Source organism: Zeus faber (genome assembly GCF_960531495.2).
Source record: "Zeus faber genome assembly, chromosome: 18".
NCBI lineage: Eukaryota > Metazoa > Chordata > Actinopteri > Zeiformes > Zeidae > Zeus > Zeus faber.
This window is the reverse complement of record NC_137210.1, coordinates 30,372,266-30,384,765: the sequence shown is the minus strand read 5'-3', so window position 1 is coordinate 30,384,765 and position 12,500 is coordinate 30,372,266. Positions and strand designations below refer to the sequence as shown.

The 12,500-nt window shown below is 45.2% G+C and overlaps 2 protein-coding genes across 2 annotated transcripts in view; both read left to right on the top strand.

The window, feature by feature from the left end:
• The window catches only part of prkag3b (protein kinase, AMP-activated, gamma 3b non-catalytic subunit), a 16,233-nt gene extending 14,441 nt beyond the window's left edge, over positions 1-1,792 (top strand). The window contains exon 13 of the mRNA XM_080019696.1: positions 1,516-1,792. Coding sequence (XP_079875822.1) covers positions 1,516-1,565 — 50 coding nt within the window. The 3' untranslated portion in view covers positions 1,566-1,792. The remainder of the gene's footprint in view (positions 1-1,515) is intronic.
• A 2,082-nt stretch (positions 1,793-3,874) lies between these two features.
• Positions 3,875-12,500, top strand: part of fer1l6 (fer-1 like family member 6) — a gene marked incomplete at its 5' end in the record, with an annotated part of 40,189 nt that continues 31,563 nt past the window's right edge. The window contains 11 exons of the mRNA XM_080018986.1: positions 3,875-3,909; positions 5,504-5,589; positions 5,691-5,799; positions 6,152-6,206; positions 6,301-6,432; positions 7,375-7,437; positions 7,686-7,764; positions 7,850-8,006; positions 8,104-8,290; positions 10,623-10,724; positions 12,220-12,310. Coding sequence (XP_079875112.1) covers positions 3,875-3,909; positions 5,504-5,589; positions 5,691-5,799; positions 6,152-6,206; positions 6,301-6,432; positions 7,375-7,437; positions 7,686-7,764; positions 7,850-8,006; positions 8,104-8,290; positions 10,623-10,724; positions 12,220-12,310 — 1,096 coding nt within the window. The remainder of the gene's footprint in view (positions 3,910-5,503; positions 5,590-5,690; positions 5,800-6,151; positions 6,207-6,300; positions 6,433-7,374; positions 7,438-7,685; positions 7,765-7,849; positions 8,007-8,103; positions 8,291-10,622; positions 10,725-12,219; positions 12,311-12,500) is intronic.

The following is a 12,500-nucleotide window of genomic DNA, read 5'->3' as shown; positions in this document are numbered from 1 at the left end:
CCCAGACCCCTCTACCTGATCTTAAAACAGACCCCTCGTCTTTACCTTATCCCAGACCCCTTTTCCTTACCTTGACCCAGGCCCCTCCCCGACCTAAACCAATCTCACCTTCTTACCTACATACCTTCATTATTCATTGAGTAAGAACTATGTTTTGCACAAGCATCACTGAATCTGCCCATCTAAGAGAAGATAACACTTCATTAATCAGTTTATTGGGAGAGTGCATCGAGAAGTGCCTTTTTCTACAAGCTGGCACTGTGGCTCTGCAGTTACATGATATCAGCTCGGTCAGCTTCCTGGTGCCTCTCCTCTCAAACCCAGGAAGAAGAATAATTCACTGGTGTTCTTGTGAGGAAAGCTCCTGTAACTGCTGAAAATGTATTTAAATTGTCACCAAATGAACTTCACAAGAACATGGCCAGTGGATGCAGCCTTGGTTTGATCTGCTCCCTGAGTCTTCTGAAGCACTAGCTCTGCTGGCCAGTCAATCTCACATTGAGACTTGGGATTGTGTCTCCAAGATGGCAGCCAGGTCACCATGTGCTGCAGCCTTGAAATCCCTGGGTTTGGAAGGAAAGCTTCCAGGAGGGACTTCCCTGTCCTTCATACTGGTTTTCTTCTGCTGTAGAAGTCATGGTCCCGGAATGTTAGTGGAGCTGTGTAGTTATAGAACACCTGCAGCATCCCATGTGCTACACCTGCAGCATTCCATGTGCTACACCTGCAGCATCCCATGTGCTACACCTGCAGCATCCCATGTGCTACACCTGTGGCATTCCATGTGCAACACCTGCAGCATTCTATGTGCTACACTTTTAGTATTCTACGTGCTACACCTGCAGCATTCCATGTGCTACACCTGCAGCATTCCATGTGCTACACCTGCAGCATCCCATGTGCTACACCTGCAGCATCCCATGTGCTACACCTGCAGCATCCCATGTGCTACACCTGGGGCATTCCATGTGCAACACCTGCAGCATTCTATGTGCTACACTTTTAGTATTCTACGTGCTACACCTGCAGCATTCCATGTGCTACACCTGCAGCATTCTACATGCTACACCTGCAGCATTCCAGGTGCTACACCTGCAGTATTCCAGGTGCTACACCTGCAGCATTCCAAGTGTGACACCTGCAGCATTCCAGGTTCTGCACCTGTATCGTTCCAAGTTCTACACCTGCAGCATTCCAGGTGTCCAGGTGCTACACCTGCAGCATTCCAGGTGTCCAGGTGCTACACCTGTAGCTCTACTGCCTGTTCATTCTGCTCTGTGCATACTTTCTTTCTTGTCTTGTGATTGAATGGATGATGGTTTGAAAATGTGTCCGTTTCATTTTCTTTATTGCATTGTGTGAAAGATAAAAGTGAACTTATTTAAAACGATGCTTCTACTGATAAAGTATGTTTGCATAACAAGTTGTGTGCCTGCACTGCTGAAATTTGTCTCCCTCTTGTGGTCTTAGTTTGAAACATCTGATATTTTTATTTTTCACTGCAATATTCTCCAGATATTTTGAGCGTAAAGCCTGAAGCATCCAGCCTCACGCCACAACGCTGAGAGAGCTGTTTCAACGTTGCACAAAAAAGACTGGAAGGTCACTGGAAGGTTGTCAGGTCAAAGCCCACACGGTGTGTTGAAATAAACACTTCTACAAAACAGCTGCTGTTGATGTGCCGCTGAGCAGGACAGTAGTTGCCGAGGTGATGAAGAGCCTGAACCTAGATCCTGGATGGAGGATGAATCGAACGTCTAATGACTTATTCAGAGAAATAAAGAAGTTCTTTGGCAGGATGTGAATATCTGAATGTTTTTTGTGGTGTTTTGGGTCAGGAGTAACCTCAGGCTGGCACACATTAGACTGGACCACCTTAGACTGGACCACCTCAGACTGGACTGCTTAAGACTGGCCCACCTTTGACTGGACCACCTTGGGCTGGACCACCTCAGACTGGACCACCTAAGACTGGACCACCTTTGACTGGACCACCCTTGACTGGAGCACCTTGGACTGGACCACCTTAGAGTGGACCACCTTAGAATGGACCATCTTAGACCAGACCACCTTAGACTGGACCACCTCAGACTGGACCACCTCCGACTGGACCGCTTAAGACTGGACCACCTTTGACTCGAGCACCTTGGACTGGACCACCTTAGAGTGGACCACCTTAGACTGGACCACCTCCGACTGGACCACCTCCGACTGGACCACTTAAGACTGGACCACCTTTTGACTGGAGCACCTTGCACTGGACCACCTTAGAGTGGACCACCTTAGAATGGACCATCTTAGACCAGACCACATAGACTGGACCACCTTGGACTGGACCAACTTAGACTGGACCACCTCAGACCGGACCACCTTAGAATTGACCACTTTAGACTGGACCACCCCAGACAGAAGCAGGAGGCTCAGTGTAGGCTCTTTCCCTCATGTTGGACAAACCCCTTAATCCAGAAACCTCCACCAGACAAAGCAGGAAGGACCCGGCAGCGTCCATCTTGCTGTGTCTGAGTCCTCATCTTACCTCGTTCCAGATGAAGGCCTGATCCCACAACCTGGAGCCGAGTTTTGTATGGTCTAGCTGGTTTTAATACATATATTAATAACTTTATTTACAGCAGGTTATAAAGTGGAGACATGAAAACACGGTATACAAAAATGTGAATCTTTTCCTTTTATTCTCTGAAAACAGAGACACAACATTAAAACACACATTATATTTAGTTCATATAAGAAACCACTCATCATATCAAATCATGCATCATTAGTCTGGCTGGACCGGTGCTCAACATGGGCTCTGGGGACTGCATCTGACGATAAAGTTATTGATCACATTGGATCCAGAGGCTGAATCTGATCAAATTGATCAAACTGAGGCTCCTGACGTGGAGAAGGTTCAGAACCTTTGTGTTGCATCACGGTTTGGTCTGTTTACCAGAGGTGTGTACATTCATTCTTCCAAGACTGCACATCCTGTTCACATGATCCTGTCAGCACACATCACCTGTCTGCCTGACGGCCTGTTTGTCTGTCTATCTGTCTGTGGTGTGTGGTAGATGGAGAGGCGTCCATGTTGACCGAAGGTTGTAGCCGTGCATTAAATAAACAGTCGCACAATAAAACAAAGAAGGTCTGACGGCGAAGGTGGAAGTAAAAATTCCTATTTTTATTATTTATTTGTATTATTATATTTTGTATTACTTTTTATATGAGTACTATTTCCTTTGATACTACTGGTAGTACTTTATACATGGTGTATGTATGAGTGCTGTATAATGTCATTGCATAACATCTTAGTAGTGAGGATCTTCTTCCGGTCAGAGAAGCTGCTGCAGCTTTATGGCTGTGAACAAACATGGCTCAGCTGCTTCTGGAGGTTCATTCTTTGTGGCTCCAGATCAGACGTGGCTGACACTCAAGGAATGGACCTAAAAAGCAGGTAAAGCTCCTTTCTCCTCATGTGGACTTCGACCCAACCGGGCCAGGTCTACATCGTCTGACCGTTTATGCTCTTGCCGGAACCAGAAGGGCGGGGTCCGTTTTACCCAAACCACAAGCTGACACAGCTGAGCAAACTGCTGGCGCCTTAACAGGAACTACCAGGAAAGATGGAGCAGTTCTCTGCCAAGAGGGAGGAACGGGGGTGGAGGAGCAGGTGGAGGGCTGTCAGATGAGGGGTCAGAGCAGATTGAGAAGTAAGGGAGGTGTAGCGGACACTGTGCTCCGTCAGGTGTGGATCTTCTGGGCTGATCTGAGGACAGTAGAAGGTGTGAGGTCTGAGCTTTGAGTCCAGTCTCGGGCTCTAGTTCCGCTTTTTTGGAGACGGAAGGTTCTGGTGGTTCTTGGTTGGTTCCGCAGCAGAATGGATCCAGCAGAAAGTCCTGCCACTCAGCGCCGGTGAGAAACAGAAACTCTCTTGAATAATTCCTCTGAAACCAATCCAGTCTAAGGTGGTTATTTCTGTTAGCTTGATCGATTTAGTTCCCTTTGACCGAACGGGTCTGATCCAGAACCCTGACGGTCGGGACCGGAGACCTGAGCTCAATCACTATGAATAAATGAGAATGAAAGACGCGGGTTCTTCTGCTGCTGCTATCTGCTAGTACTTACTCTTCTAGTACTGACTCTTCTAGTACTTACTCTTCTAGAACTGACTCTACTAGTACTAACTCTACGAGTACTGACTCTACTAGTACTCTACTAGAACTAACTCTTCTAGTACTGACTCTTCTAGTACTTACTCTTCTAGAACTGACTCTACTAGTACTAACTCTACGAGTACTGACTCTACTAGTACTCTACTAGAACTAACTCTACTAGTACTAACTCTTCTAGTACTGATTCTACTAGTACTAACTCTACTAGTGCTGACTCTACTAGTACTGACTCTATGAGTACTGACTCTACTAGTACTGACTCTACGAGTACTGACTCTACTAGTACTCTACTAGAACTAACTCTACTAGTACTAACTCTACTACTACTGATTCTACTAGTACTAACTCTACTAGTACTGACTCTATAAGTATTGACTCTACTTGTACTAACTCTACTAGTACTGACTCTACTAGTACTGACTTTACTCATACGAACTCTACTAGTACTGACTCTACTAGTACGGACTCTACTAGTACTGATTCTACTAGTACAAACTCTATTAGTACTGACTCTACTAGTAATGACTCTACGAGTAATGACTCTACTAGTACTAACTCTACTAGTACTGACTCTACGAGTACTGACTCTGCTAGTACGCTACCAGAACCAAGTGTACTAGTACTGACTCTACTAGTACTTACTCTACTAGTACTCTACTAGAACAAACTCCACTAGTACTGCTCTACTAGTACTGACGCTACTCGCACTCTACTAGTACTGATTCTACGAGTACGAACTCTATTAGTACTGACTCTACGAGTAATGACTCTACTAGTACTAACTCTACTAGTACTGACTCTCCGAGTACTGACTCTGCTAGTACGCTACCAGAACTAACTCTACTAGTACTGACTCTACTAGTACTTACTCTACTAGTACTCTACTAGAACAAACTCCACTTGTACTGCTCTACTAGTACTGACTCTACTCGCACTCTACTAGTACTAACTCTATTAGTACTGACTCTACTAGTACTAACTCTATTAGTACTGACTCTAGTAGAATCAATGCAGACTTGTGGGATTGGAACCCATGACATCATGTGGCCATGTGGGATACCCCTCTGCAGCACACTATTGCTCTTCCTTCAGGAAGGCGACTCCTCCTGATCCACGCTCGGCAGGAAGTCTTTTTCAAGTGAAGCTTTGGGTTCTATTCGCTGTGAAGCAAAGCAGTAAGGCTGCAGGGTGGGGGTTGGATTCCCTGTGAAGCAAGGCACTAACGTGCAGGGTTGGGGGTTGGATTCCCTGTGAAGCAAGGCACTAACGTGCAGGGTTGGGGGTTCGATTCCCTGTGAAGCAAGGCACTAACATGTTTCTCCGTATGTGAGCAGGAAGGCGAGGGGGATGTTTGGTCTGAAAGTGAAGAAGAAGAAGAAAACAAATACAGACCTTGTTCTGGAAAACAGAGGAGCTGATGGTGAGACCTGCACGCACACACACACACACACACACACCAGAGACTGTGCACAGCTGTGTGTGTGCAGTGGTTGAAGTGTGTGTGTGTGTGTGTGTGTGTAGATAGCCAGGCGGAGGGCAGCTCAGCCGCTGTGTTGGAGGACTTTAGGACCCAGGATGAACCTGGACCTCCAGCTGTGCAGCAAAGCAGAGAAACCCCCAAGACCAGGAGGTGAGGCCCGGCCTCGTGGGTCCTGATCCATGTCCTCGTAAAGGGCTCTCGGGTCCATGTTGGAAGCTGGTCCATCCGATCCGGGCGTGGCTGGAGGCGCAGCATCTGAGCCGCCCACGCTCTCTCTTTCCAGCAGCTTCTTTCCGTTCCCATGGCAACTCAGAACCGCTTCAGAAGAGATGCTTCAGAGCCGAGTGGGAGATCGAACACTTCCACTGACTCAGGAAACGTTTATTCATGTCGGCTTTCCTGAACGACAGTGTGAAAGGAGCCACTGGGAGGTATTATGGGATGTATGTAGAGCTCTAGATTCTGTGGTTGTTCTGACAGTAAGGTGTGGTTACTCCTTCAGGTCCAAGCTGAGGCCTCAGATCCAGGACAGTGAGAGTAAGGCACAGAGCTTCCAGGTGAGAGTCAGGGCCAGTTGTGTGGTTGTGGGTTCTGAGCCGGAGCCCAGCGGGTGGTGGCACCGCTGATCACGTGTCCTGCTGTGCGGCTCAGATCTCCGTCAACATAACGGAGGCACGGCATCTGGTCGGGGAGAATATCGACCCCGGCGTGGTGGTGGAGATTGGGGACGAGAAGAAGCAGACGTCAGTGAAAGAGGGAACCACTGCGCCCTTCTACAACGAGGTGCAGCAGGACCTATATAATAATACATACTGTATATAATAACATATATATATATATATATATAACACATATATAATGACATATATAATGCATATATAATAACATATATATAATAACAAATATATAATCATACATATATAATAACATATATAATAACAGATATAATCATACATATTTAATAACATATATATAATACATATATAATAACATATAAAATAATAAATATATAATAATATATAGAATCATACATATATAATAAAATATGTAATAACATATATATAATACATATATAATAACATATATATAATACATATATAATAACATATATATTACATATATAACAACATATATATAATCATACATACATAATAACATATATATAATCATACATATATAATAACATATATAATACATATATAATAACATATATCAATATAATACATATATAATAACAGATATATAATAATACATTTATAATCACATATTTATAATAAAATATATAATGACACAAATATAATAATACATATATAATAACATATTTATCTAATAATACATATATAATAACATATATCTAATAATACATATATAATAACATATATATAATACATATAAAATAACATATATCTAATAATACATATATAATAACATATGTATAATAATACATATATAATAACATATATTTAGTAATACATATATAATAAAATACATATATAATACATATATAATAACATATATCTAATAATACATATATATAACATCTGTATAATAATACATATATAATAACATATATATATATAATACATATATAATAATACAAAATATGATACATATATAATACTAGATGCATAATAACATATATAATGATACATATATAATAATAAATATATAATAATACATAACATGATACATATATAAACCAACTCTGCTCCGTTCTTTCTTTAGTATTTTGTGTTCGACTTCTTCGCACATCAGGAGGTTTTCTTTGACAAAGTCATCAAGTTGTCGGTGAGTCGGTCTGTCTACATGCATGTCTGCCTGTCTGTCTGTCTGTCTGTCTGTTTGTCTCTTGGTCTGTCTGTCTGCCTGTCTGTCTGCCAATCTTTTAAAATATTTTTCTCATACTTTGAATGTGTGGTCCTCCTCCTTTTTCTGCCATTTTTATCTACCTGACTTTCTGTCGGTCTCCCTCTCTGTCTGTCTGTCTGTCTGTCTGTCTCCCTGTCGGTCTGTCTGTCTACCTGTCTGTCTGTCAGGTGGTGCATACCAAGAGGCTGAGAAGTTGCTGTGTGGGCTCCTTTAAGTTGGACGTAGGAACGGTGTACAGACAACCAGGTACGTACACTGTGTGGTGCCTGGTACCACCACACTTCTACTGGGTCAAAGGCATCAGAATCTCCTCCTCTCCTCCTCCTCTCAGGTCACCAATTCATCAATAAGTGGGCTGTGCTTACTGACCCTGGTGACCTCAGCACAGGGGTGAAAGGTTACATCAAGTGTGACCTCAGCATTTCAGGGAAGGGAGAAGTGATGCAGCCAGGACCGAAGGCCAGCGACGCCGAGGAGCAAGTGGAAAAGTACATTGATATATGATACCGTATCATATTTCGGTATACTGTATACGGTATTATTGGTATTGGTTTGGAGTAATTTCCCATGATGCTTCTCTGCCAGGAACCTGCTGCTGCCAGAGGGCTTCCCCTCCGAGCGGCCGTGGGCTCGCTTCTACGTCAAGGTGTTCCGTGCCGAGAGCCTCCCCAGGAACAACTCCAGCATCATGGCCAACGTCACCAAAGCCTTCATCGGAGATACCGCGGCGCTGATCGACCCCTACGTGGTGGTCAGCTTCTTCAAGCAGACGGTACCGCAACAAAGACATTACTCTCACACCGATCAGCAACATTAAAACCACCTGCCTATTATTGTGTAGCTCCCCCTCCTGCCCTGAAAACAGCTGTGACCCTTGGAGGCAGTGACTCCACCAGACTCTGAAGGTGTGCTGTGGTATCTGGCACCAAGATGTTAGCAGCAGATCCTTTAAGCCCTAGAAGTTGGAGGTGGGGCCCCCATGGATCAGGCTTGTTGTTCCAGCACATCCACCAGATGCTCCATGGGATCGGACTCTAACCCTGCCCATCCACATGACGTAGAAGAAAAGGTGATTCATCGGACCTCCACCTTCTTTCATTGCTCCATGGTCCAGTGGGACGCTTACCTATCCATTGTAGATGCTTTCAGGGGTGGACAGGGGTCAGCATGGACACTGTGAGCTCCCATACGCAGCAAGCTGCCATGCACTGTGTGTTCTACACCTTTCTATCAGAGCAGTAGTTCTTCTGTGGCATCGAACCAGACGGACTAGACTTCACTCCCCACGTGCATCAATGAGCCTTGGGCCCCGTGACCCTGTGGCCGGTTCAGCGGTCGTCCTTCCTTGGACACTTTTGGTAGTAACACTGCAGAGCGGGAACAGCCACAAGACCTGTGCTTGTGGAGATGCTCTGACCCAGTCGTCCAGCATCACAATGTGCTCCTTGTCAAAGTGGCTCAGATCCTGACCACGCCCATTTTTATACTTCAACAACTGACTCTTCACCTGCTGCCTCATATATATATCATATATAACACTATGTATATAATAATAATATATAACACTATGTATATAATAATAATATATAGCACTATGTATATAATAATATGTAACACTATGTATATAATAATAATATATAACACTATGTATGTAATAACAATATATAACACCAATATATATAATAATAATATACAACACTATGTATATAATAATAATATATAACACTATATAACACTATGTATATAATAATAATATATAACACTATGTATATAATAATAATATATAACACTATATATATAATATATAACACAATGTATATAATAATAATATATAACTATGTATATAATAATAATATATAACTATGTATATAATAATATACAGATACAGATCACAATGTCATCCGTGAACATCATAGTCCACGGAGACTCCTGCCTGATCTCATCTGTTAACCTGTCCATCACCACTGCAACAAGAAAGGGCCCAGAGCTGATCCTTGATGCAGTCCCACCTCCACTTTGAATGCTTTGGTCACGCCTACTGCACACTTTACTACTGTCTGACTGCCCTCATACATATCCTGTACCTACTTCTCTGCCACCCCCGACTTCCTCATGCAGTACCACACTTCCTCTCTCGGCACCCTATCATATGCTTTCTGTAAATCCACAAAGATGCAGTGCAACTCCCTCTGGCCTTCCCTGTACATTTCCATTAGCATTCTTAAAGCAAACATTGCATCTGTAGTACTAGTAGTAGTACCCTAACCCTAACCCTTTCCTGTCATGAAACCATACTGCTGCTCGTTGATCCCCACCTCTCCTCTTAACCAAGCCTCCACTAGCCTTTCCCATAGCTTCATGCTGTGGCTGATCAACTTTATTCCCCTGTAGTTACTACAGCTCTGTACGTCTCCCTTATTCTTGAAGATGGTACCAGTACACTTCTTCTCTACTCCTCTGGCATCCTCTCCCTTTCCAGGGTGGTGTTAAACAGTCATATTAGGAACGCCACCGCCATCTCACCTAAACATTTCCATGCTTCCCCAGGTTTGTCATCTGGGCCAACTGCCTTTCCACTCTTCATCTTCTTTAATGCTGTTCTCACCTCATCCTTGCTCATTTGCTGCACTTCTTGATCCAATATCCCCACATCATCCACTCTTCTCTCCCTCTCATTTTCTTCATTCATCAGCTCCTCAAAGTACTCCTTCCACCTTCTCAACACACCCTCCTCACTAGTCAGCACATTCCCATCATTATCCTTCATGACCCTAACCTGCTGTACATCCTTCCCAGCTTGTTCCTTCTGTCTTGCCAATCGGTACAAGTCCTTTTCTCCTTCCTTACTGTCCAACCTCTCATACAACTCGTCGTAAGCCTTTTCCTTTTCCTTTGCCACTTCTCTCTTCGCCTTGCGCTGCATCAGCTGTCTATTTTCTTCATCTCTGACTTTCCCATTTCTCCTTCGCCAACCTCTTCTGCTCTATGCTCTCCTGTACTTCCTCATTCCACCACCAAGAGTCTTGGTCTTCCTTCCTCTTCCCTATTATATCATTTAATAAAATATATTTTTGACGTACTACTACATTGTGTTGGATGTTCAGGGTCGCACGTCCACTCAGAAGTCGACCTCAGAACCGGTGTGGAACGAGCAGATCGTCTTCAGGGAGATGTTCCCTCCGCTCTGCCAGAGGATGAAGATCCAGGTCTGTGAGGGGTCACAATGAGGTCACCTGAGGTCACCATGAGGCACCATGAGGTCACCACTATGAGGTCACCATGAGGTCATCATGAGGTCACCATGAGGCACCATGAGGTCACCATGAGGCACCATGAGGTCACCATGAGGCACCATAAGGCACCATGAGGCACCATGAGGCACCATGAGGTCACCATGAGGCACCATGAAGGCACCATGAGGTCACCTTGAGGCACCATGAGGTCACCATGAGGCACCATGAGGTCACCATGAGGTCAGCTTGAGGCACCATGAGGTCACCTTGAGGCACCATGAGGCACCATGAGGCACCATGAGGTCACCATGAGGCACCGTGTGGCACCATGAGGCACCATGAGGTCACCTTGAGGCACCATGAGGTCACCATGAGGCACCATGAGGCACCATGAGGTCACCATGAGGCACCATGAGGTCACCATGAGGTCACCGTGAGGCACCATGAGGTCACCATGAGGCACCATGAGGTCACCATGAGGTCACCTTGAGGCACCTTGATGCACCATGAGGTCACCATGAGGTCACCATGAGGCACCATGAGGTCAGCTTGAGGCACCATGAGGTCACCTTGAGGCACCATGAGGCACCATGAAGGCACCATGAGGTCACCTTGAGGCACCATGAGCTCACCATGAGGTCACCATGAGGCACAATGAGGTCACCATGAGGTCAGCTTGAGCCACCATGAGGTCACCTTGAGGCACCATGAGGCACCATGAGGTCACCATGAGGCACCGTGTGGCACCATGAGGCACCATGAGGTCACCTTGAGGCACCATGAGGTCACCATGAGGCACCATGAGGCACCATGAGGTCACCATGAGGTCACCATGAGGCACCATGAGGTCACCATGAGGCACCATGAGGTCACCATGAGGTCACCTTGAGGCACCTTGATGCACCATGAGGTCACCATGAGGTCACCATGAGGCACCATGAGGTCAGCTTGAGGCCCCATGAGGTCACCTTGAGGCACCATGAGGCACCATGAGGCACCATGAGGCACCATGAGGTCACCTTGAGGCACCTTGATGCACCATGAGGTCACCATGAGGTCACCATGAGGCACCATGATGTCAGCTTGAGGCCCCATGAGGTCACCTTGAGGCACCATGAGGCACCATGAGGCACCATGAGGTCACCAAGAGGCACCGTGAGGCACCATGAGGCACCATGAGGTCACCTTGAGGCACTAGAGGTCACCATGAGGCACCATGAGGCACCATGAGGCACCACGAGGCACCATGAGGTCACCATGAGGTCATGACAACATTGTGATGATGTCATGGTGTGATGTCATGATGAGGTCATGACCTGCAGCAGATCTATGTCAATGTTTGATATTTTACTCACATGAAATATGTAAATATGACCACTCTGTACTCTGTCTGTCTATCTGTCTGTCTGTCTGTCTATCTGTCTGTCTGTCTGTCTGTCTGTCTGTCTGTCTGTCTCTCTCTCCTTAGGTCTGGGATGAAGGTAGTATGAGTGATGTTGCCATAGGAACTCACTACTTGGACCTGAGACGCATTTCCAACGAACAAGATGGAGACAGAGGTAGACAGACAGACAGACAGACAGACAGACAGACAGACAGACAGACAGACAGACAGACTAGTAAGTGAACAAAGTGATGAAGGTGATCAGTACAAACACCTGACCACTGAGGACGCTTGTTGGCCAGGTGAGGAACTGCAGAGGAAACATGACGTGATGTTTATTTATTCATGATTGTGTCTCCTGCCCC